The sequence below is a fragment of the Protopterus annectens genome, chromosome 2.part0 (assembly GCF_019279795.1).
Source record: "Protopterus annectens isolate FY-2018-M chromosome 2.part0, PAN1.0, whole genome shotgun sequence".
NCBI classification, from domain to species: Eukaryota; Metazoa; Chordata; order Ceratodontiformes; family Protopteridae; genus Protopterus; species Protopterus annectens.
Genome location: NC_056728.1, coordinates 1,135,193,068 through 1,135,219,646, shown reverse-complemented (window position 1 = coordinate 1,135,219,646; position 26,579 = coordinate 1,135,193,068). Strand labels below are relative to the sequence as shown.

The following is a 26,579-nucleotide window of genomic DNA, read 5'->3' as shown; positions in this document are numbered from 1 at the left end:
TACCCATAATCCCCTGCCAACCCTGACTGACCTCAGATCAAGTTTGCCCAAAAGCAGATACTGCCTGAAGACTAATACTTTCAGATAAGTGGGTAACACCCATGGACCTGAGTATGAAAACATTCATAAGTGAGGGGGCAGGAGGGAGGGAAGGTTGCTGACAAATGAAGTTTACCTACTCAGATGGAACGTTATGGTGAGTACATAACTTCTTAATTTGAAGTAGTTAACTTCATTTGTGCAGCAACCTATGGGACAGAGTCCCCAGCTACCTGAACCTTGGGCGGCCTTCATGGAAGGATGTTTCGGAGCACTGCAGAGCCAAAGGATGCTCTCCCTCTGGAGATAATGTCCAATTTATAGTGATTGATAAAGGTATGAAATGAGGCCCAAGTTGCTGCTGAACAAATATCATCCAAAGAGACTCTAGCTCTAAAAGCTGCAGACGTAGACATAGAACGAGTAGAGTGGGAATGGACTCCCTGAGGTGCGGGCCTGCCAGAACTTTCATATGCTAAAAGGATACACTGCGAGATCCATCTAGACAGCGTGACTTTAGACACAGATTTACCCAAGTTAAATTTGGCAAAGGAGACGAACAACTGGTCAGATTGCCTATGACCAGATGTCCTGTGGATGTAGAAGCGAAGTTGTCTATGCACATCCAGTGAGTGTAATTTATATTCCCCTTTGTTTTGGTAATTAGGGAAGAAGACTGGTAGGTTGATGGACTGGTTAATATTCGATTCAGAGGCAATCTTGGGAAGAAAGGAGGGATTGGTCCTGAGGTAAACTCTATCCTTGTGAAAAGTCAAATGTGGGGGGTTTACACAGAGGGCCTGTAGTTCAGAGACCCTTCGAGCCAAGGTAATAGCGACAAGAAAGGCCGTTTTCCATGACAAGAATTTAAGATCTACTGAAGCTGCAGGCTCAAATGGGGGAGCTGTTAAGGCCTGAAGCACCAGCATTAAATCCCAAGGAGGGACTACATCCTTCACTGGAGGTCTGAGTAGAAAGGTGCCCTTCAAAAAGTTCTTACACAATTTCGTGGTGATCAAAGGGCCCAGTTCATTTCCCACGTGATAATGAGAGATAGCTGCTAGTTGAACCTTGACTGTGGAGGAGCTAGCCCCCTGATGAAACAGCCCTGACAGGAAGTGTAATACCGCTGGCAAAGGAGCTGTGAAAGGATCCAAATTTCGACGTTCCGCCCAAATGGACAAACGTTTCCATTTGCTACTATAGACCTTTCTAGTAGAAGGCTTGTGTGCTGCTACTAGAATAGTTTTAACTGGGGAAGAGATACCGGGAGTCCTAGCTGCAAGTGGAACTGGAGCAGCCAAGCTGTGAGCTTGAGAGTGTCCAGATTCGGGAGTGGGAGATCTAGGGGGTGGGATATTAGATCCGGACGGGGATCCAGAATCCAAGGGGGATTCACCAGATGAGACCAAAGGTAAGGGAACCAGGGTTGACGAGGCCAGAATGGGGCAATGAGGATTATCCTGCTCCCCAACTGGCTGGCTTTCTGCAGAAACTTCAGCATCAGAGGAAGAGGAGGGTAAGCATAAAGTAGACCGGGAGGCCAAGCATGCACCAGAGCATCTCTTGGAGGTTCCCCGGAGGGGGAAATGAGAGCGAAGTAGTCGTAACATTTTGTGTTCGAGTGAGAAGCAAAGAGATCGCAACAGGGTTGACCCCATTCGGCGAAAATCTGATTCGCTATCTCGGGATTCAGAGACCACTCATGTGGTAACAGGATGGTGCGACTTAGTCTGTCCACTAGGATGTTGGACCGCCCCGGAATTTGCGTTGCTATAAAAAAGCGGTTGGTGGAGATCGCCCACTCCCACACCCGCATGGCCTCTCGACAGAGTGGGTAGGACCTGGTTCCTCCCTGTTTGTTGATGTACCAGACAACAGACATACTGTCTGACTGAATCGCAATAGTTCCCACAGGAAGAAGGTGCTAAAGTGCTTGCAACACTAACAGCACTGCCCTCATCTCTAGGACATTGATATGCAGAGAGGTCTCCGTGGGGTCCCACATGCCTTGGACTGTACTGCCCGAACAATGCCCCCCACCAGAGGTGGGAGGCGTCCGTGGTCACCGTGGCTAGGGGAGGGGCCATGAAGGGGCATCCTTCCTGGAGATTCGGAGATTGGAGCCACCATAAGAGGGCCCTCTTGAAAGCCCTGCTGAGGGGAATGGGATGGCTCAGAGGAAATCGAAGGAAGGTCCACTGGACCTGGAGGGTCCATTGCGAGACCCCCATGTTCAAATGGGCCATTGGCAAAAGGTTGATTGCCGCCGCCATCGAGCCTAGAGCCCTCAGGACCAATTCTGCCGGAGGAGCTGGAGAATGTAGAATGGCCCGCACATGTAGCCTCAGGGTTCGTAGTCGGTCTGTGGTCAAGAAAGCTAGGAGCTGGTTTGCGTCTAACCTTGCCTCTATGAAGTCTACAGTTTGAGTCGGGGTAAGAGATGACTTCTCTACGTTGACAGTGATCCCCAGCTGGGGAGCTAGACGAAGAAAGTAGTTTCTGGCTGCGCAGAGTAGATGCCTTGTCGGGGCGGTCAGGAGCCAGTCATGCAGGTACGGGTACACCTGGATTCCCTGAAGCCTCAGGGGGGCCGCAATCACTGCTAACACTTTGGTGAACACCCTGGGGGCTGTGGTGAGACCAAAGGGAAGGACCCTGAATTGGAAATGACTGGCTCCTAGCCGGAAGCGGAGGAACCTTCTGGATCGCCTGTCCATCAGAATGTGGTAGTACGCATCCTTGAGGTCTATAGAGCACATCTAGTCATTCTCCCGCAAAAGGGGGAAAATGGACTGAAGGGTGACCATGCGGAACTTCTCTTTGGTTACTGACAGGTTCGGGGAGGAGAGGCCGAGGATAGGTCTTAAGTCCCCCGTCTTTTTTGGCACCAAAAAGAACCTGTAGTAAAACCCCGACCCACACTGGTCTGGGGGGGACGTGTTGGATGGCTCTTTTTCCCAGCAACTGTTGGATTTCTGTTGCTGCGGCCTCCCTCTGATCGGGTGGGACATCGGGGAGGTATCTGGGGCTGCGTGGGTAAAGAGAAAAGGGAATCAGATATCCTCTGGATATAATGCAATGCACCCAGCGGTCTGTCGTGATGGACTCCCAAGCTGCTAGGTGCTTCGAGAAACGCCCCCCGACTGCCTCCAGAGTGGAGCAGTTGGGCAACCCCTCAGGGGTGTTGCGTGGGTTGGTCCGAGAAGGGTTCTCTGGATCCAAAGTTACGCGGGCCCCCTCTGCCTCTAGGACGGCGTCCACCCTGCCCTCCTCTGCCATGGAAGGGCTGGAAGTCCGGAGCGGGATGGGACTGTTGCGACTTCCGGAACCACATCTTCTTCTGTCCCTTTTGGTTCTTGGAGAAGGACCTCTGGGGAGCAGAGAAGCGGACTCCGACGGCAGACGTCTTCCCGTCCTTCTCGCTCTGGACCAAGGTATCGCGAACAGTTTTGCCAAAGAGGGCAGAACCATCGAAAGGGGCATTAGCGAAAGACGCCTTGAAGGGTTCCACGAAACCACAGTGCCGGAGCCAGGCCTGACGCCTCATGACAAGGCCCGCTCCGCTGGCTCTAGCGGCTCCCTCCGTGGCATGGGATAGAAGCCGCACAGAGGTGTTTGATATGGATCAGAGAGTGGCCATCCGGGTGGAGTGCACACGTTTGTCATCCACCGACATGGACTCGGGGGGGCGATGCAGCGTACTCTTTGATAAGGTCCCGCTGCAGCCAAAGCACATGTGCCATGTAGTTCAGCGACCTCACAGAGAAGGTAGCCGAACTAAAGACCCGCTTCCCTAAACGGTCCATCGACCAGACTCCTTGCTCAGGGGATGAACCAAGGGACTCTCCTGAGCTAGTTCCCTCTTGATGGCAGCCGCCACCAACATGGCATCTACAGGGGGACCCTTACTCCAGTGGGACTTGTCAGAGGGTGGGCTAAGAATTTTGTCCAGGCGCTTGGGGACTGGCTCAACAGTGTCCGGCTCCTTCCACGCCCTGGTAGTAATCAAATCTACCAGGGGGTCGGCCGGAGGGGACACCCAAGATGTAGACGGGCCTGCTTCAAACGCCTCCAGGAACATGGATTCGTCCGAAGTAGGCTTTGGGGCAGACCACTCCCCCTTTATCCTGAGCATCTCCATGATGTCACCAAATGAGACATCTTCGGGGGTGATCTTGGGGAGCCTTCCCCCTCCTCCAAATCCGTGTCCTCAGTCAAGGACTCGGGGGAGTCCAGGTGCCTCCTTTTGCACTTTCGCTTTTGAGGAACCTCCTCGGGGGGGGGGGGCTGTCTGAGGAGGTCTCACCAGCCATGAAAAGGGACCTGAAAGCACACACACACAAGAAACAAAAGAAAGGAGAGAAAAAAAAAGGGTAATTTTTTTCTCACAAAAGTATCGAAGGCTTGGAGCTGTAGATCAAGCTGCTGTTGGATAACCGCGGCAAACTAGATCTGAGGTCAGTCAGGGTTGGCAAGGGATTATGGGTAGGGGGAGGAGCTTGGATCTAAAGCTGTTGAAAACTGCTGGCTCGGATCAGAGGTTGGATCCGAATCCCATAGGTTGCTGCACAAATGAAGTTAACTACTTCAGATCAGGTATTACTACTGTCCAATGTGCTTACTACTGCCTTAGGTTAGCTCCACACAAAGCCTTTCTGTGTTAAAGGTTAAAGTCCCAAGTACTAGTTTTCGAGGTTTGCTGCTACACAGGATACTGCTCTACATGGTGAACAGCTCTACAAATGCACTTAGTTTTCAGCTTTTTTCTGCACTCTATAAATTTACGCCTGTGACCTGTAATCAAGTGTTTCCTAACTCGAAGACTGCCACAAGATAGCTGATCCTGCAACTTCTTAATGTAAAAGTACAGTAAAAGTAGTTCATGCACAGAATAGCACCAAACAATTAAATCCCTAAAACGCACTCTGGCTGATGAAACAATCTCACTTTAAGCCTTCCTATATGCTTCTCAACTTGGACAGAATAGGCTACCATTCTACAATTGCAGGGCCAATTTTCTTAATGTAAAAATTCACTTCAAATTAGCCACAAATGAAAAGGATCAGAAACAAATCAAATAACTAACTGCAACAAGTAATTCTCACTTTAAGCCACCATATGTGTTTTCCAAGCTGGACAGTCTAGGCTACCTTTCTATTCCTATTAGAATTGTAGGCACAGTCTTTTTAATGTAAAAGCAGATTTTATTTAGTCTCAAGTGAAAAGGTACTAGAAATAAATCTAACAACTAGCTACAAGTAAATTACGAGGTGGTTCAAAAGCGGACAAGCCAGCAATGAGAAACACAATTTAATTACATTAACAGTCGGGGGGAGGTCCCAGTTTCTCCTGTCAGTAAGATAAGCAGATGAGATAAGACTGGAAAAGAGCATCTAAGCCCAGGTACACAGATGATGAGACTGGGAGGAGTTTCCAAGGCCAGATATACAGTATAGGTGTGCAGCTCAAAACCATCCAATTTTAAAAGTACAACACTAAAAGGATTGGTTGGAGATAAAGGCAAATTCAGAAGAGAGAGAGAGAGAGAGAGTAAAAGTGCCATAAACATGACAGCCCTATGCACAGCACAGAAACTACTTGAAAAGCACTGCAGACTACAAAAATGCCTTAAATTAATAGCTTTAACTACAGATAAAAGAAGAAACACAACACACAAAACTGATTTAAATGGTAAGTGTAATATTTTAACTGTAGTTTAAATGTACTTCCCTGGATGTAAAATGTAGTTCAGATGCTTTTTTTTTCATGCTTCCATCAGTCCCAAGACCTCAGAAATAATCAAACAAATGTGAGATTGTAGGCGGCACAACCAAATGAATGTGATATAGGCAGCTTCATCACTCATTATTATTAAAAACTACTGAGAAATGTTTTAATCAGCTATTTCATTGACAGGACGTTTGAATAACTTGCAAAACTGTTTGACATCTAGAGAGAGTACAGTGAACAATTATCAGCAATATAGTCGCATTCTAAATGCACCTCTGAACAATCATGGCTTTCTTTAATTCACAGACAACACTGTTACTTTGGGCACCAGTCCGCATATTACAATGGAAATGAAAAAAAAAAACACCACCAACCTAAATGGCTTTGGGAATTGGGAAGAAACTAGACAATCCGTCCCATACAGACAGGGCATGCAAACTGCAGAGACAAGGCAATCCAGCCATGCACACACACAGATGCATACTGCGTGTCAGTGCCAAATATACACACACAACATTTCTGTATATACATGCATACGGTTATCCACCGACCCACACACTCCAGAAAACAACTCCAGCGACAAAGAAAGCACTCCTATAAACACAATGTTTATTACTGTAGTGCAGCATACTAGCTGACAAGACTTTGTCTCACTACAATGACAAGGCTGAAGTGTGAAACCTAAGTAAAACCAAAAGATTCAATTGGTCATTACCATCACAAACTTCACATCCAAGGTTCAAAGCCATACTGGGACAAATAAGTAAAAATGTGACAAACAACTTCTGCACATTATACAAATATGTACACAATTCAGCCCAAAATAAAAAAATACGGAAAACTTTATATAGGTATAGAAAAATAAACAGTAAAGTAAAAAAATTTCACAGTTTAATAATGTACTGAGAATGAAAAGGCACAGGCAGTTTAATTCACGGAGCAATACTGCCATCTAAAGGGAAAAATTAAATCCTGTTTAAATTCCAGTTTATCACAACAATGAAACTGAAATCCCTGGTCTAAACGAAAACACGATTTGCAAAAATACTTCTGTATACTGCTAAACGCATGACCTTCTTTATACTAAACAATAAATCAACATTTACTGGACAATTCAGTGAGCTACAAAGCAAGCAGGTATACAGAGATAATAACATTAAGCCTAAAATATTTCAAAATTAAAATGCATACCTCAAATAGAGAACTAAATCATTACACCATGGGTATAAGAAAACTGTTAAAGAACACAAAAACATAATGCAAATATGGGGGTAATATATTACCTACAAAAAAAACCCTATACACCAGCAAGGCCAAAACGATCCACACCCAATCCTACTATAAAGAGTATATGTAAAGCAAAGTGTATTATATGTACAAGTTCAGGCTGAAAAAGTACCCCAAACTAACATACTTAATTAATAAATAAATAAATAAATAAATAAATAAATAAATAATGTCTGTGGTACAACCAGCGGCCGTGTCTATACAAGTATAGGAAAACAGTCCATAAAACATATAAGGCTATGTCTAAATAATCAAGGAGAAAAGCTAGCAAGTACGGCTGGTGCACGGCAAGCAAGTTAGACTGAACAAAAATGAAAAAATGCCAGCGCCAGAAGGGACTGATACTAATAGCTTTATTAAGCCGAATACTAGACCGGTTTCAGCACATGGCTTTCATCAGTAGACTAATACACTTTAAAGAAAAAGCCCCACAATAAATAGCTCAGCAATGATGACATCATTTCCTGTCATAAGAAAAATATAAGGTTAATACATAAATACACATATATATATATTTTTGTACATAGTTCAAATAGCATGTGTATATAAAAGAAATATATATTTTTTGAAATAATGAAATAAATAAAACAAATCAGGCATAAACATATAACCTGAGAAAACCAATAATTATAATTTATCATCGAGTCCAGGGGAAAACAAACCTCCTAGTTTCACTATCCATTTTCTTTATTTATTGTTAAGAATTTTGTGCTATCCAGTTTTGAAAGCACGATTACCTGTAATGTTGTCTATGATAGTAAAAGTAAATTTAGCAGTGGGATGATTCAATGAGTGTCTATATAGGGCATTGGTGATCCTGGCATTCCTAATATCCCCCAAGTGTTCAGATATTCTAATTCTGAATTGTCTGGATGTCTGCCCAACATAAAAAGCTTGACAGGTGCATGTTGCAAGATAGACGATCCAATCAGAGCTACAATTACCAAAACAACCAATATTATATAGATGTCCCGTATTCTTACTAGTAAATGTTTTGGTTTTGAATATGTAGCTGCAAAAACTGCAGTGTCCACAGGGGTAAGTTCCAACCAGTTTTTCACCCGTTAGTGTCCTCTGGCATAGAGTGTCATCCCTAGAAGTTGTTTTTTTGTAATGGGAGAAATGTGATGCTAATGTTTTGCCCTTTCTATAAGAGAATGAACATCTGTCCCCCAAATAATCCTCTAAAACAGAGTGGGATTTTAGTACATTCCAATGTTTGTCTATGATGTCCAGAAGGTGCTTAGTATTTCTGCCATAGGTTGTGACAAATCTGCAGGTATCATAGTTAGTCTGTCTATGATGTTCTTTGTATTCCAATCCGAGCAAGGTATTGTATTCTGGAAATTTGCGAAATATAGAAGTTGTGAGGGTGTTATCAGGTAGATGCTGTAAAAAAAATCCAAAAAGTGTATTTCATTAAGATGGTAATCAACCGTAAATTCAACACCCCATATATTTCCATTGCCATACAAATCAATAATGTATTGAATCCAGGGGAATAAATATTTGCTTTGTTTAAAAAATATTTTGGAAGTTGAAAAAATTTGTAATGATTTAAAAGAATTTGAAGACCATACCAACTTCAAAGACAATCTGAGCAAACTATCTAAGGAACTCTTAACTCTTGAGAATAATCTTAAAGCTAAAAAAATTCACAAATTCTCAAGAGACAGGGAGGACTATGATAGAGGAAGACAGTTTGAGTCGTATAAGGGGGTAAGGTTTGCCCAGGGTACCAAGAATCCTACATATGTTCGTAAAAAGAGACCTAGGTCTATATTAAAAAAGGTTGTTTTCGTTAACACAACTTCAGGTGAGGAGTCCTCTACTACATTGGTACTGGGGATTCACCAAACTCCAAGAGGGGACGTACTTCAGATGACCCTTTAGGGGTAGAAAACACAGGGGAGGCAGAAAACACAAGGGTCAAAAGTTTAAAAGATCTATTCTTGTCAGTAGTGAAATAGATTTACACAGTAATAATGTTCTCAACATTTCCAAATATGTTTTAACACAAGATGAATATGCATTGCTTAATAAAGGTCTTGGATTCATCCCTGGCTTCTTTGTTGATGAGAGTTCTTTAGTATCAGATATTATGGCGTTTTGTAGAAAAATTAATCTTAACTTGTTTTTCAGACAACAGGATCAATCAGATCCTTCTCAAAGATCTTCTGAATTCCGATTTTATCGGTCAACTTTTAATCCACCTATGGGCAAACATGTAGCTATTTTTCAACAGGTAGTCATCAAAGACTTACATTTTCATTTGGGATCAGAGAATACCATCAAACATAACTTATCGAGAGCCGAACAACTAGCCTTAACACACCTTAGAAATAATACTAATATAGTAATTCTTTCTGCTGATAAGGGTGGTGCGGTTGTAGTCATGGATTCCGATTACTATTGGGAGGAGGGAAATAGACAGTTGTCTAACCCTCATCACTACATGAACATGACTACCGACCCCACACCCAATTTCAAAAGGGAAATAGATGACTTTTTACAGGAGGCTGTGGAGGCTGGCATCATTTCTGACAAGATCAAATCACACTTGATGGTTAAAGACCCTGCAAAACAGTATCTATATTTGCTACCCAAAATTCACAAATCTCTCCATCATCCGCCAGGTAGACCCATTGTATCTGGGATTGGTTCACTTACTGAACCCCTTTCTGCTTTTCTAACCGAGAAACTCAAACCCCTTTTGGCTCTAGTCAGAGCTAGACTCCAAGACACCACAGAATATTTGCAAATTGTTTCTGATTCACAATTAGAGCCCCATTGGTTAATATGTACTCTTGACGTCAAGTCTCTTTATACCAGTATTCCACACTGGGCTGGATTAGCAGCAATGGATTTTTGGTTAAACAAAGCAAACATTTATTCCCCTGGATTCAATACATTATTGATTTGTATGGCTGAACACATCCTCACCAAGAATGTTTTCTATTTCAAACAAGATTGTTATTGGCAAATACAGGGCACGGCAATGGGTGCTTCATTTGCACCTATTTATGCTGACCTATGTATGGGATATGTGGAGGAACATATCATTTATGATGAGTTACACAACATATATATACCTGAAATTGACATTTGGAGAAGGTACTTGGATGATTGTTGGCTGGTTCGGAAAGGTGGTACAGATTATCTACAGGAATGTGTGGAACATCTTAATGGAAATATATGGGGTGTTGAATTTACGGTTGATTGCCATCTTAATGAAATACACTTTTTGGATTTTTTTTACAGCGTCTACCTGATAACACCCTCACAACTTCTATATTTCGCAAATTTCCAGAATACAATACCTTGCTCCATGCCAACAGTCTACATCCCAAGCATACCATTAATAACATCCCCAAATCCCAGTTTTTGCGGATAAAAAGGATATGTTCCTCTGAACAGGATCTGAAACAACATCATGATGATCTAGCCAACAGGTTTCTTATTACAGGTTATTCCGGACATACTATTCATTCTGCCATGCAATGGAGTAAAAAATATACCAGCGATATACTATTGGAATACAAAGAACATCATAGACAAACTAACTATGATACCTGCAGATTTGTCACAACCTATGGCAGAAATACTAAGCACCTTCTGGACATCATAGACAAACATTGGAATGTACTAAAATCCCACTCTGTTTTAGAGGATTATTTGGGGGGCAGATGTTCATTCTCTTATAGAAAGGGCAAAACATTAGCATCACATTTCTCCCATTACAAAAAAACAACTTCTAGGGATGACACTCTATCCCAGAGGACACTAACGGGTGAAAAACTGGTTGGAACTTACCCCTGTGGACACTGCAGTTTTTGCAGCTACATATTCAAAACCAAAACGTTTACTAGTAAGAATACGGGACATCTACATAATATTGGTTGTTTTGGTAATTGTAGCTCTGATTGGATTGTCTATCTTGCAACATGCACCTGTCAAGCTTTTTATGTTGGGCAGACATCCAGACAATTCAGAATTAGAATATCTGAACACTTGGGGGATATTAGGAATGCCAGGATCACCAATGCCCTATATAGACACTCATTGAATCATCCCACTGCTAAATTTACTTTTACTATCATAGACAACATTACAGGTAATCGTGCTTTCAAAACTGGATGGCATGAAATTCTTAACAATAAATAAAGAAAATGGATAGTGAAACTAGGAGGTTTGTTTTCCCCTGGACTCAATGATAAATTATAATTATTGTTTTTCTCAGGTTATATGTTTATGCCTGATTTGTTTTATTTATTTCATTATTTCAAAAAATATATATTTCTTTTTTATACACATGCTATTTGAACTATGTACAAATATATATATATATATATATATATATATATATATATATATATATATGTATTTATGTATTAACCTTATATTTTTCTTATGACAGGAAATGATGTCATCATTGCTGAGCTATTTATTGTGGGGCTTTTTCTTTAAAGTGTATTAGTCTACTGATGAAAGCCATGTGCTGAAACCGGTCTAGTATTCAGCTTAATAAAGCTATTAGTATCAGTCCCTTCTGGCGCTGGCATTTTTTTCATTTTTGTTATGTCTAAATAATGCAGTGATGTCTCATTTACACATCACTCAGATGAAGGACAACCCACTGCTACCAGAATCGGGACGCTTGGCCCACATAAAATGCCTCACATATGCAGGCAACAATATATAGCACCCATTTAGTGGTACATGTAATTACATATCTAATCTCAAAAGACTTGAAAAAGTATTGTGAGAAATGAAAAACATCAATTTACAGACCTTATCACAATACATACAATTACCACATGGAAAACAACCTTTGGGGCTTTCTTAAAAAAAAAAGAGATCCAGACTTCATTGAAAAATAAAAAGATAATTTGTGTAAGGACAAAAACTGACAAATATTCTCACGTACAGCAGAGGATCATGAAAGTATCAAAAACCATAGGTGAAAAAAATCTGTTGTCAGATGATCTTTGACAATGCTCATTTAACATTTATTTAATCTTAAAAGCTTTTTGCATTAAAAGTGGTAATGTGTAGAATGGGGGTATTCCATTCATAATGGCCGGGCAGTGATCAATAAGAAAAAGTAGTGACTTTAAAAATATTTCTGGAACGATATTCAGCTGCTGTAAAAGACTGCTCACTACAACCTCTCCAAACCTTGTCTTAATTCAGCAACCTCCTGATCATATTCCTCCTCTGTACTACACACACTTAAATCAAATCTCCTGTAATGTAACTAAAGTGACAACTATTTTTTAACACTTCAAATTTCACAGTGACAAACACAAGTACTTTCTTCTCTTTACATACATACATACATATTTTACACACATATATACAGTGTTCATCAGACTGGTGTATCACTGCTAAAAATTGACTTCTGTATAAATCCACATTGGTCAAAAATTGTGAGAAAATGGACAATCTCCAGAGGGAAGTGGAATATGTTCCTTCCTCAGGACTGTGCAATCTCTGAGTTTATATATTTAACTAGCAGGGTGTGTGTGTGTGTGGGGGGGGGGGGGGCTTGCCTCCCTGCAAAAAACACTTTTTGCACTTTAGGATACTCTGTGGAGTAACCTCAGTACATGCGCAGATGGATGTAATCATTCGCAATTTGACATTTCACTGACATGCCTAATGTTGACCCAATAAAGTCCATTCGACAAATGCCATATACACACAAACACATGTATCTATACACAGATGAATATGCTACACACTCACCAAACACCACACACACACACACACACACACACACACACATATACACACACACACACACACACACACACACACACACACACACACACACACACACACACACACACACACGTGTGTGTATGTGTATAGAGAGACAGATACCTAAATCTATAAATGTATTAACTACACACAAAAATATGCACAACAGCAAAGTTATACTTACAAATTTGCACAAGTGAGACATGCAGCTACATTATGAATCTGGAATCCAGCTCTCTCACGCAGTAGATAGCAATACAGAATAGGTCGTCAGCTCACCTTCCACAATTCCTCATGACACACAGCATACACATAGGCCAACATATGCGGAGGTACTGACAAAAAAATCTTCCAAAACACACACATACTAAACCAACCATAACACCTAAAACACACAGTACACATAATGACACAAAGACAACTGTCTCACCATCAAAGCCCTTAAGGCAACGAACATCCACTCCAAACATCTTACTCACAGAAGACTCTATAGTGAGACACACAGAAGTCCCCCTCACCCAGGCTGAAAAAGCAGAAAGTCATGGTCAGCTGTCTTTCTTGTTAAGGATTCATCAGATCATGCAGGCACGCAAGTTTCTCAACAACAAATACCATTATGATTCGGTCATAGTATATGTTGGTGTAAATGACTTGAGACATACCCCCCTGGACTACACGAGGACAGACATTATTGAGCTCTCTAATTATGTGTCACAGGCAAGTATGTCTTTAGCCTTGAGCAGCATATTACCCTCGCTTAGGATGATACCACAATATAAACAGAAAATTATTGACTTCAATAATTGGCTTAGTTTCTGGTGTCAGTCTAAGGGTCAGTCTGGGATGATGTGATTGATAGACCACCCCCATAATGCCTTTTTTAGGCAATGTCACAAGGACAAAATTCCTGATGTAAAAATTTAATTAAAAAACAACCTCAAGGTTGTGCTGCTAAATGCTAGGAGTGTTAGCATGAAACTGCACTCACTGGAAGCAGTCCTCACCTTGGAAGACACTGACATCTGTGTAGTCACAGAGACCTGGTTCAAGGCAGTGGGGAGCACCTCAATCATACTGGGTTACACCTCCTACCACATGTTCAGACCATGAATGGAAGGTGTGAAAAAAACTGGTGGACACCCCAAATAGGGGAGACAACATCTTGGATCTGCTGCTTACCAATAAGGGGGACTGCTGTAGCACCCCCCACTGTTTGGTATTCCCTTATCAGATCTGACCACAAATCAGTCTCATTCAAAGAAAATATCCCCCATCCAGCAGCAACTAAACTAAAAAAAAATCTCCAAAGCAGATCATATCCTTCTAAGTAATGGTACAAATAGATTCACTGCACCTCCCCCCTCAGATGGAACTGGCAACTATAAAGTCCTACACCAATGCTTTTTACAAACACATGTGTAACTACATTGCCATGGCCGTACCTGAATGGATCAAAACAAGCTCTTCAAAGAAGAGCAAACCTGCCTGGTGAACAACTGCCATTAACAGGCTTTACAATAAAAGGAAGAAACTGTTGTCCAAATGTAAGAGGGAACATGCCCTAAACTGGAAACACTCCCTCCTCAGCTTAAACAAGCAAGTAAGACTTCTTGTGAAGTCCTCCAAAGCGAACTACGAATCCAAATTAGTGTCCTCAACTAAGGACAACCATAAGGCATTCTTTAGTTACATCCACAGTCTAAAAGGTAAGACCCAGATTTGTGCCGAACTGGTGGTTAATGGTGTGAAAACATCTAAAGGCTGCCAGCCTAGCTAGATTGAATTTTGCAAATAATTTTACGTCATTTGTAAATATTAATGTAAGAAAATCAAATGTAAGAAAACGGTGTTAAATGTTGAACTTCAAAAATGTAACCACAGTGCACTCTGCTGGAAGAAAGCTGATAACTCGAGCATTGTATGTCTGTTTGATCTCAGAGCTCAGAGACGTAATGTCTGGACGGAGGAATTCCTTCTATTGTTTTGAGACAAGAGTTAAGTGCTAGATTTTACATATATAACGTATTTTATTGCTATGGCTTCCTGGCCAGGTGCAAGCTCATTAAGGAAACTAAGAAATGTAAATTTAGAGTTTCTGGTAGTCTGGAAATCAGAGAATTGTCAAGAATGATGTAATCTAAAGTGAGTCAGCAGTGATGTATTATCAATTTAAGGGATCTCAGAGAGAAGGAGAGAGCATTTTGCATTTGCCTTCAGAACTGACATCACCAGCACTTGCGTTGAGATATGATTTTATACACAACCACTCCTGGGGAAGGCTGGCACAGGTTCACTGTGGCCAGAAACCTGTGGCAGCCTTCCCCAGGAGTGTCTATGTAGTTGTATATAAAATCATATCTCAAAGAGAGAGAGGGAGAGAGGGAGAGAGAGAGAGAGAGAGAGAGAGAGAGAGAGAGAGAGTGTGTGTGTGTGTGTGTGTGTGTGTGTCAGCTACTTGCAGGGACACAAAGCACTGGTTGGTATGCAAGTAGGATCTTAGACTTCAGTGTCTCTCTTAGAACTAGATAGAAAATAGTAAGTTTAGTCTAGCTGTTTTCTATATTTATGTCAGAGTATTCTACAGTATTATTTTAAGCATTTTACTGTGATCTCTGAACTCCTGACTAGCACTTTGTTGAATTGAGAAGATTTGTCTTGTGTTTGTATTATTTATTATTAAATATTTTTAAACCTTTTAATTGTGGCTGTTTTGTGTAGAGATAATTTAAGCTCTAGAGTACATTGCATGTATATAGTGATACTTGTACAAAGCCACTCCAATAAGCCTTAAAAGTTCTAGTCACACTTACTAACTGGATAATAATATTGCACAGTAAAACTGGACCCCCTTTGGGAAAGGCTTTATTGGTAGCTGATAAATAGGAGTTCTGGTGGCAGTGGATTACTATCTTATAGCCTAGACAGAAGGGGCACAGCCAGTGAATTTGTGCCAGCCTTCCCCAGGAGTGGTTGTATATAAAATCATATCTCAAAGAGAAAGTGTGCGTCAGCTACTTGGGCAGGGACACACAGCATTGGTTGGACAGAGGGAGTGCTGGGAGGACTTGACTTGGAACCCTGGCTAAGGACGCCACTCTAGCTGTGACAGTGAAGAGTCTTATTGGGGATCTGGAGAGAAAGGGAGAAACCAGCCCCAGACTGACTGTGATCTCTGTGTGCACTTAAGGGAAATTGTACTTTACTGTGTGTGTATTTCCTTCCCAATGTGGACACCCTTTCACTGGTGTTAGTGGTGAGGATTGAGGCTCCCTGATTACTGGGCCAGTGCATGGGCATCACAAATGACAGCAAAACTAGCTGACAGGTTCTGTGAAAACTTCACTCCCCTGTCCCCACCACACATACCCAATGACATTCCTTCCAACTGCCCCCCCCCCACCTTGTATCTCTAGAGAGCAGGTCATAAATGCCCTCTCTAAAGCCAAAAACACAGCATCTATGGGACCTGATTAAATCCCTGGCTGTCCCCTACATGAGCTCCAACAAGAATAAGCACTGGCTTCATCCCAGCTGAATTGAAAAAGGCCACCATTATCCCCTTGCACAAGCGTGGTGCTTCCACTGACCCTGGAAACTACAGACCTATTAGCCTGACAAGGCTTATCGGCAAGGCCATGGAGTGAATCATGGACCTTATCAACAAAGTTATAGGTAATCTCCAAACACTTAACCCTACTCAGTTTGGATTTGTCAAAGGGAAATCATTCCTGTTAAACCTGGTAGACTTTTTCAAGACTGTCACCACAGCCCTGGATGAGGGGAAAACTCTGCATACAGACTACCTGGACTTGGCCAAGGCTTTTGACACTATCCCCCACTCAGGCATTATTGACAAACTTACCCAGCTAAGTATCAACCCTTATATTTTTAGGTGGATCACTTAACTGGCTCACCGATAGAACCTATACAGTCAAAATTGGGGACTCCACCTCCAACAGCAGACCCATAACCATTGGCATTCCACAAGGATCAGTCCTGGGACCTCTATTGTTCAGAATCTATTTCTCTGAAGTACAAGCAAACATTAAAAGGTCTGTGGCTGACAAAGTTTGCTGACGACTGCAAACTGGGAGCAGTCACAGAAACCCCAAACAATGTCAACTTCATGCTACTCAAGTCAGAAGTGACAAACTTCATGACACCCATGCAGACGGGAACTGAAAGTTCAACTGCTGAATCCTACACTAAGGGACTGTACGAGCACATCCACTCATGCATGAATCGTGCCATCCCAAATAGAACCAAGATGCTCTCATCCAAAAAAAGGAAGCCAATCTGGTGGTCCCCTGCCATAAACAAATTTTACAACAAAAGGAAGAAACTGTTGCAGAAAAGAGGAAAATCCCAGGATGCAAAAAACTCCCTTACCAGCCTCAGTAAGAAACTGAGATCCCTCATAAAATCCTCCAAAGCTAGTTACGAAAATAAAATTGCCAAAGATTCCAAAGACAACCACAATGCATTCTATAACTATGTCAAGAATCTAAATGGCAATGCTCAGATCTGCCCTGATCTAAAACAGAATGGCATTAAAGATACTGATCCCAAGGATATTGTCAATATCCTGGCAGATCGATTCAGTGCCAACTTCACCCCCCTCTCACCCCCTAAATGGCCCATCTCAATACCGGAAGATTGCCAAATTCCAGTAATAACAGCCACACAGGTAAAACACGCACTCTCCAAAGCTAAGAATACAGCATCCATGGGACCAGATGACATCCCGGGCTGTGAACTACATGAACTACAATATGAACTGGCACATCACCTAAGTGTCATCATAGCGTCACCTCAGGTTTCGTGCCCACTGAGTGGCGCAGAGCTACAGTTATCCCACTCCACAAGGGGGGGATCCACCTTGGATCCCAGAAACTACCGTCCCATCAGTCTGACAAGCCTTATCTGCAAGGCCATGGAGCGTATTATCATGGAACTTATAAACAAAGACATTGGTAACCTTCAAACACTGGACCCCACCCAGTTTGGGGTCATGAAGGGCCGATCTTGTCTCCTGAACCTGAATGACTTCTTTGTATCAGTCTCCAGAGCCATGGACAAGGGTAAGGTGGTTCACACAGCCTATCTAGACCTTGCCAAAGCCTTTGACACCATCCCCGACTCTGGAATCATAGATAAACTTACTAAGCTGAGCATTAATCCCTATGTCACCCAATGGGTTGCTAACTGGCTTACTGATAGAACCCACACTGTAAAAGTAGCAGACTCCAAATCCAGCTCCAGACAAGTGACAAGTGGAGTACCTCAGGGTTCAGTCCTGGAACCACTCTTGTTTGGCATCTACTTCTCTGAAGTACAGGCCAACACGAAGGGACTCTGGCTAACAAAGTTCAAACATGACTGCAAACTGGGAGCCATTATTGAATCCCCAAATGATGTGGATACTCTACAAAAGGACATTACAGAAACAGATGCTTGGTGCCAGAGCCATGGGCTCAAGCTCAATGCCAAGAAATGTATAGTTATCCCCTATGGGAAAAAACATGTACTCGTGAATTACCATATAGGTGGCAGTACACTAAACACCGAAAGTGTGAAAAGGGATTTAGGGACACAGGTGGACAGTGGTCTCACCTTCGATAACCACATTGCCACAGCAGTCAGGAAATCCTTCTTCGATAACCACATTGCCACAACAGTCAGGAAATCCTTCTATGTGGCACACCTCATCACTAAGGGCTTTTCATCCAGAAAAAAGAAGATCATTGTCCCTCTGTACTCATCCCTCATTAGACTCTTTATAGAATACAACGCCCCGTTTGGTATGTACCTCTCAAGACATCTGCAACAACTGGGAAGGCCGCAGAAATACCTCACTAAAAGAATCACAGGCCTAAAGCAGAGCTCTACACTGACCGCCTTAAAAAACTCCAACTATACTATGTCGCATATCGTCTACTCAGAGGTGATCTCTGCTTAACATACAAGGCCATGTCAAACCCAGAGCTGTTGGACATGCTACACTTAAAGAAATCCCAATCCCTCAGAGCCACATGCTCCAGGGATCTAAACCTTGTCATCACAATAAACAAAACATGCTGGAGGGATAGGTTCCTGACCCAGAGACTCCCCAGACTCTGGAATAGACTGCCCATACATGTCAAGCAGAGTGCCTCTTTGGCCCTCTTCAAAAGGAACCTTGACGATTGGATGGGAGAAAGGAAATTCACCCCAGGGATCACATAAGTCACCCTGCTAGACAGGGGTCCAGGGAAGTAAATAGTGTGGGAAGAAATAGCCAGGGAATTGTTATGGCTAGGCTTGTATAGGCCCTAGGGCTGATAGCCTAGTACCAACCTATGAACCTATGAACAAGAGGGTCTTACACAAACAAATGACTGGTGCCAAAGTCACGGCCTTAAACTTAATGCAACAAAATGTATTATCATCCTTTAATAAGGGCAATGGTTCCTGCTAACTACTACATTAGTGGAAACACCCTAAGCACGCCCTCAGTGGTAAGACCTGGGCACACAGATTGACAGCAATCTTACCTTTGATCACCATGTCTCCACAGTGGTAAGAAGGGCATTCTATATTGCTCATCTCATAAGTAAGGGAAGTTATAACCTCCTTGTACTCTTCCCTCATCAGGCCAATAATTAAGTACCACTCCCCTTTTGGTATGTACTTTTCCAAGTACTTGCAACAATTATCGAGACCAGAAAAGGTCCTCACAAGGGAGAATTCAATGTATTCGTCATCTGTCCTATGTGGATTGGCTGAAATCACTGTCACTTTACTCTGTTTCATACAGACTACTCAGAAGTGATCTCTGCCTTGCGTAAGGCAATCTCAGACTATGACTTATTGGAAATACTGCATATCTGTAAGTCCAATAGCTCACGGGTTACTCGCTCTAAAGACCTTAACCTGGTATGTGACATTAACAGAACCTGCTGGAGGGACAGATTTGTCTCCCAGAGTTTGCCATACCTGTGGAACAGACTCCCACATTCATGTCAAGCAGAACACCTCTTTGGCCCTCTTCAAGTGCAATCGGGACAACTGGATGGGTAACCATAAATTCACCCCAAGAATTCCACCCGTCTCTCTCTCTTGGATGGGGTAAAATGTTGATCATGGAAACAAGAGCAGAACTTGGCCAGGCTTGTAAATTAGCTTAGTAACTTTCTGGGATACTATCTTCCTATAATGTCGAATCAGAAAACGCTGACACATATTGTGCATGCGTGAGCTAACTTCCCCATCACCAGTACACCAAACTCCGAGAACGCACAAAGCAGGTCAGCAATACATAGGTAGATCTAAGCCACAATTGATAAAATTAATGGAAACCATACAGACTAAAAAAAGGATGCAATTTCCAAGTGGACTGGATTTCTTACTCTGAACTTGAAGTTACTCAAATGAAAAAGCCTTAATGGTGCGACTTTGGGAGACTCAATAATTTGTTAACTTTTAAATAAAAGGTTTACTAATTCAGATATACAAGTACCAAAGCTTGATTCAGTAAATCAAAAGACCATACATACACACACAAACTATTATATATTTATTTTATTTATTTAACATTTGTTGACCAGGAAATTCCGACTAAGACAGAGCCTATTTTCAGAGGAGGTCTGGGGAGAAACACTCCAGACACATCTTTGGAATGTGGGAGGAAACCAGAGTTCCCAGAGGAATCCCATGCGAACGCAGAGAGGCCATGTAGACTCTGCATAGAAGGCACCCCAGTCTTGAATCGAACTGGAGAACTTCTTGCTGTAAGGCTACTTTTCTGCTGCACCACTTCTATGTATAAGATATCCATAGAAACATATGTACATACAAACCCTATACATGTGTGTGCGTCAGTATTACACACATTTTATATATATATATATATATATATATATATATATATATATAGAGAGAGAGAGAGAAAGATATATATGGATTTACTATCAAAACTCCAAGCATTCATATGTCAAAAAAGCAGATCTACAGGTGGAAACACTGAAATCCTCCTATACCAAAACTCACAATACTGAATCCCAGACAAGCTCCCCCTTCCCCATTTTAGTGCTTGTTTCTGTGTTTGCATGAGTAAGGTATTGTGCTAGTAGGTCCAATTTCAGAGTTGTACCTGATGCAGATTTCGACATTTGTTCCTCGAGATCCCGCATTTTCAAAATACAGACACTTGGAGTTTAATAGTAAACCTATATAGGGTGTCTGTTTAAACTCTCAGTACCAAAACTGCAATCTTCACAGCAGCAGAACTACAAGTACAGATGAGAAAGAGTAACAAGGCTAAGCCCATAAAATATCACCTCAGCTCTTAGATCTAGGAGAATGCCTGAACAACATGACTTGTATTTTTTTTTATTCAAGTCAGTTAAGTGAGCTGATAGACAAGCAATTATATAAATATAAAGACTTGCACACAAACACACATACAGACACACATACGTTTAATGCAATCTTATGATTCTTCTACATTTACCATCTAAACTGCTTGCCCCGCATACTGAGTTTCCAGCAAGAGCTTGCAAGTGAATTAACCAAATCACCGGAAATTTTGCCAGAGAATGAACTCAAAATTAAACTGTTTCACACCAGAAGTGATAATTTCATCAATGTCTTATCATAAGCTCGGTTCACAAGCAGTCAAATGCATTTTTTTCTTCAAGGAGCCCTTTACAGCTTAATACATTCCTGTGGAAGGGTATGTACAAGTTCCAGACAGCAAACAGTTAAGCAAGATTTTCTACTTGGAATTTGATATTCTAGTAAAACTGTTTCCATTAAGGTTCGAAGGCCAGATACTGACACAAAGGAAAGTTATAGCAGCTCAGCGTTTACATCTCTACAGTGGCCTTGGTTGCTGCTAGGATTTTTTTTGTTGCAAGCCTTCTCATAAATGCAGTGCTATCAGCGGTACAGCCTGGATTCAGCATGACAAGACTGGCTGTGAAGAGGGGGTTGCTGTAAAATAAAGGTTAAAGACTTTTTAGCAAACATCTATCCTTTGGTCTGAGGATGTCAGAAGCAAACATCTGTACAGCACAGAGTCCTCCACTTTTATAAAATATCCACCACCACCTGTTCCCCACCCAATGAAGCGAGTAAACATTAATTTCTTTAGTTGTACTACAATAGTGAAACACCATCCTTACTGCCCCCCCCCCAACAGAGAAATGACATTTAGTAGTGCCTCTTCACTAGTGAAGGCCCCAAAAGGCCGCCTAGCTTCTCATCTGCTTTATTTAAACTTTATTTATTTATCTCTATTTGCTAGCCAGGTAAGTGAGCTGCTCTGCTGACCCTTTTCATTCATGACCTGGGTACAGGGTACAATGAACACAGATAAACATAATACAGAGAATATAAATTTACAAAACTATTTAAAAATATGAATTATACATATTTGCACAGAACAACTAGTTTCACGTAGGTACACAGATGTATGCACAACTCAGGTTACGACATACAGTTGAAATAAACGTTATCCATTATCATGAAAGCAGTTACATATGGATTTAATAATGAGGTGTTCTTTAAAAAAAAAAAAGTCCTTAAGCCCTTGAAGGTTTCTTGATTTATGAATTCAGCAGGCAAGTGGTTCCCAGTAGCTGTTTGCAAAGAATGAAGTATTTAATGACTTGTAGTGAACCAAAGGAATCACACACTACAGATTTTTGTCTTTTGTTGTGTCTGCTACATATTGGGGGGAGGGGGGCAGAAAACCATTACATAATGGTTTCTCCGTCTACACTTGAGTCACAAACACTCCAGTCCTCATGGCCATTTACTCTTAATTTAAAACCCTTTAATAATGTGTTACTGCAATACCTGTTCCCCTTTCCAAAAAGTTGTTCTAGAGTGCTTTCACTCTAATTCTCTGGGAGTACAAATCTACAGCTTCTTCCTTTCCCTATACTGGAGCCCTCCACTTCCTCTACTATTTTGCTGTACATTTTCTGAGAATATTTCAGAATTGGTTTAAAAAATAACGTACCCCCACCCATGCATCACCATGATAACTTGTACTCAGGCACTTTTTCTTGGATTACCACAGTGGGTTTACTCCTGTACCTTCTTGCATTTTGTCTGCTGCTGTTGTCTTGGACCTACTAGTCACTGACTACACTACAGAAAATAAGCCCTTAAACTCTGATGGAGGAAAGCCTCAGAAGGAGATATCATCTGAGTGATCTAATGACACTTCTCAAAAGTAATTATTCACTACAGTTATGAGGAGGGGGCTGTGACTTAGTGCATGTACTCCTTGATGATGGCTTATAAAAGAAGTCTTGGGCAAAGAAATGGAAGGGTACTGTAATTCACACACACTACTTTTCTTCCACATAACTCTGTGTATGCACTTAGACTTCCTTTATCAGTGAGATACAGCAAGTGTGCCCGTACATCTGTCTGTCTGCTCATGCATATTTGTTTCTTTATCCACGTGTGTTTGTGTGTGTGTTTGTGTGTGTGTGTGTGTGTGTGTGTGTGTGTGTGTGTGTGTGTGTGTGTGTATGTGTGTGGGGGTGTGGTGTTTGTGTGTGTGTGGGTGTGGTGTGTGGGTGTGGTGTGTGGGTGTGGTGTGTGGGTGTGTGTGTGTGTGGGGGTTTGTGGGGTTGTGGATGTGTGTGTGTGTGTGTGTGTGTGTGTGTGTGTGTGTGTGTGTGTGTGTGTGTGTGGGTGTGTGTGTGTGTGTGTGTGTGTGTGTAGGGTGTTTGTGGGTGTGTGTGTGTGTGTGTGTGTGTGTGGGGGTGTGTGTGTGTGGGGGTGTGTGTGTGTGTGTGTGGGTGTGTGTGTGTGGGGTGTATGTGTGGGTGTGTGTGTGTTTGTGGGGTGTGTGTGTGTGAGTGTGTAGGTGTGTGTGTGTGTGTGTGTGCAGATTGTGTGTGTGTGTGTGTGGGGTGTGGGGGGTGTGTGTGTGGGGGGTGTTTGTGTGTGTGTGGGGGGTGTGGTGTGGTGTGTGTGTGTGGGGGGGATGCGTGTGCGAGCGTGTGTGGACATCCTTTACCAGTATATATTACTATTCTAGCAGAATGGTGCTAAATAGCAGGAGCATTATCTTCCATGCAACGACTTACAGATGCAGTTTCTCAAATTACAAATGTAATTCTGTGCCTCATGTCACTGAACATGCTGCAGGATACTCACCCACTGGCTGCCTGTTTATACACATCAAAAAACACTCTTAGGATGATGAGCCAAGATTGCTGGCAGTAAAATTATGGCATCACACTTACAACAAGACACTGCTATAACAACAAGGCACTGCTATAAATATCTAGTACATCTTTAAACGCAACTCGCCTGCAGACACCGATTACAATAATTCTATAGTACCCAAATGGCACAGAAAGATTTTCAGTTTCACAAGTACTAACATTCGTACTACCATGTGCTAGTACCATAATAAGCAACTACCTTAAAGCAAGTATTACCTCTAAAGAAGCAGTGTTGACCTAAATACAGACTACAATCCCAGGAAGCAGTCAGTCATTCACAAAAGCTGTACAATGCACATGTTAGAAGTAAATTAAGTCTTCCCACCAGAAATCATGCTGCATATTGGCTGTCAGCAGTAATGTGCACCATAGGAAATGTATGCATAAAAGGAGTTAAAATAGGAGATGGAGGAAATTATTAATATGAGGCAGAGGAAATTATCAAGAACTTGTCAGAGATTTGGAACTTGTGGCTAGGATTAAAAGGCCCTTGTGGTCATTAGCCTAGTAAACACCTATGAACATAACTGTTTGAAAACTTTCCAGTGACTGGCAGTCTGTTTTACCACTTCAGTACCATAAGCTCTATAATGTTGGATTTTCACTCTGTAAACTCTAGACTGAAAGTGACATGGCACAGATCACAAATTTGCAATCCTTTCTTCCTGTATGCCTGTCGTTAAGGCCAGTATCAACGGGGGAAGCGTCTAGTGACCTTGGCCAACTGCTGACACAAGGATTCTTGAAGACCTTACATTTCACAGCTTTAGACTTCCTGCAGAGTGAACACGAATGGAGTGAAAGTAATGCAGAATAAAGCACACACAACTTGCGTATTTAAATGTTTCAACACATATTCCAGAAAGTCAAACAATGGTGGGGTGATTAAAATGAGAACAGCAAACTGCAACTGTAGAATAAGCAGTAAAATAAAATTAAAAAATTGCTAACATTTATAAGGTATCAAAGTATCAAAGCTCAAACACCAACTGGGAAGCAGAAAGGGCAACATTCCTTGTATCATGTCAGATGGATTACACGCAATGACAAGATATGGGCAGAGGTCTGTACTGGAAACTCCAGTTCACTGGAAGCTGTGTGTACCACAAGAACTGCTAATCACTATATCCAGCTTATTAATATAAAAAGTAGTGTATGCCCTTCACTCATCAATCCCACCCTAACAATGTCCACTGTCAAATTAACCTTCTCACTGTACTAAGAATGCCGGAAACCTATATCTATCAGGAAACTTTTTGTTCAAATTCAAAGATATTTTATCACTAACTTTCTGCCTTCGGCATCATACTAACTTTGAGTAACTAAATAGCTCCCTTGACAGTTCCAAACCATATCTGTTTTTTTTTTTTTTCTTGTGGCCCATTTCTTGCTGCAGAACAGTTTCATTTGGAGAGAAAACTTCTGGAGTATCTCTCTGCAATTCTTGAATATGTTTTCAGTGTGTATCTTCTTACAAATAGGAAAGGTGATGCTTCCAGTTGCAGTTGTTACAAAAACTTTCACGCGGATATGTTTGTCTCATACAAATACTAGTAAGCAGGTCTACTTCATATGCCTTAAATTCATTTGACTGAGACCAAAACACTGAAAGTTCAAAAGACTGAAAACCTCATTTGACTGAAACTCATAACACTGACACATTAAAGTAAAAGGTATATGCCCTTTTCCCCACTGTAGTGCGATCCTGGAGATAGTATATATAGTTAGGGGGTGTGGGGAGCGAAGTCCCCCACATACTTTATACATTTTAAACCATACACATGGATCTTTATAACTGCAATGAATAAACTCTTTGCAAAAAACAATATTTACCTAAACTATGTGGGGGGCTTCGTCCCCTACACCCCCCTAATACCCCCACACCCCCCTAACTATATATACTAACTCCAGGATCGCACTACAGTGGGGAAAAGGGCGCCTACCTTTTACTTTAATGTGTCAGTGTAATGAGTCTTTTGAACTTTCAGTGTTTTGGTCAAATGAATTTCAGTCAAATGAAATTTAGGTCATATGAAGTAGACCCTTGTAAGCTGTATGAAGATATTGCAAAGAACACAGGATCTTGGTTCAGCTGCTTTATTTACAACTTCATCTTCAGGCTGCTACATTCCCATGTTTTCTGAATACTTGTTTCATCTCTGACCAGTAAGTCTAGTAGTCTTCTGTCATAGTCGCATTGCTATTTCTACTAATTTCTTTTCAGATATTTCTTTACTTTTTGTTGGTTTTCAAGTCTCAGCAACGTAGGCTAAGAAGATACTCTGACGATCTTCTGTCATCAATAGCGGAGCTGGTGAGAGAGTGTTTTCCCTGTTATGGAGTATTCCTCTATTCCAGGAATGAGAGGACAAACAATCCACACAGCATCTACCACAGCTCTTCCTCATGAAATTCTTCACTGATGATGGTACTGTCGACTGGATATCACATGCCTGTTCCGTTCATAAATACATTTTCTGAAGTCCTGACCTGTGTTGTGAACCACTATCGTATGATAACATAAAG

The 26,579-nt window shown here is 41.7% G+C and overlaps 1 protein-coding gene across 2 annotated transcripts in view; it reads right to left on the bottom strand.

Moving 5' to 3' along the window:
* Nucleotides 1-26,579, bottom strand: part of LOC122793375 (methylthioadenosine phosphorylase) — a 1,037,156-nt gene that overhangs the window by 962,588 nt on the left and 47,989 nt on the right. The window contains exon 1 of one of the 2 annotated variants that reach the window (XM_044061329.1): nucleotides 21,314-21,332. The exons of the other annotated variant lie outside the window; for it this stretch is intronic. Coding sequence (XP_043917264.1) covers nucleotides 21,314-21,316 — 3 coding nt within the window. The 5' untranslated portion in view covers nucleotides 21,317-21,332. Of the gene's footprint in view, nucleotides 1-21,313; nucleotides 21,333-26,579 lie in introns of those variants that run through there. 2 annotated transcript variants of the gene reach the window in all.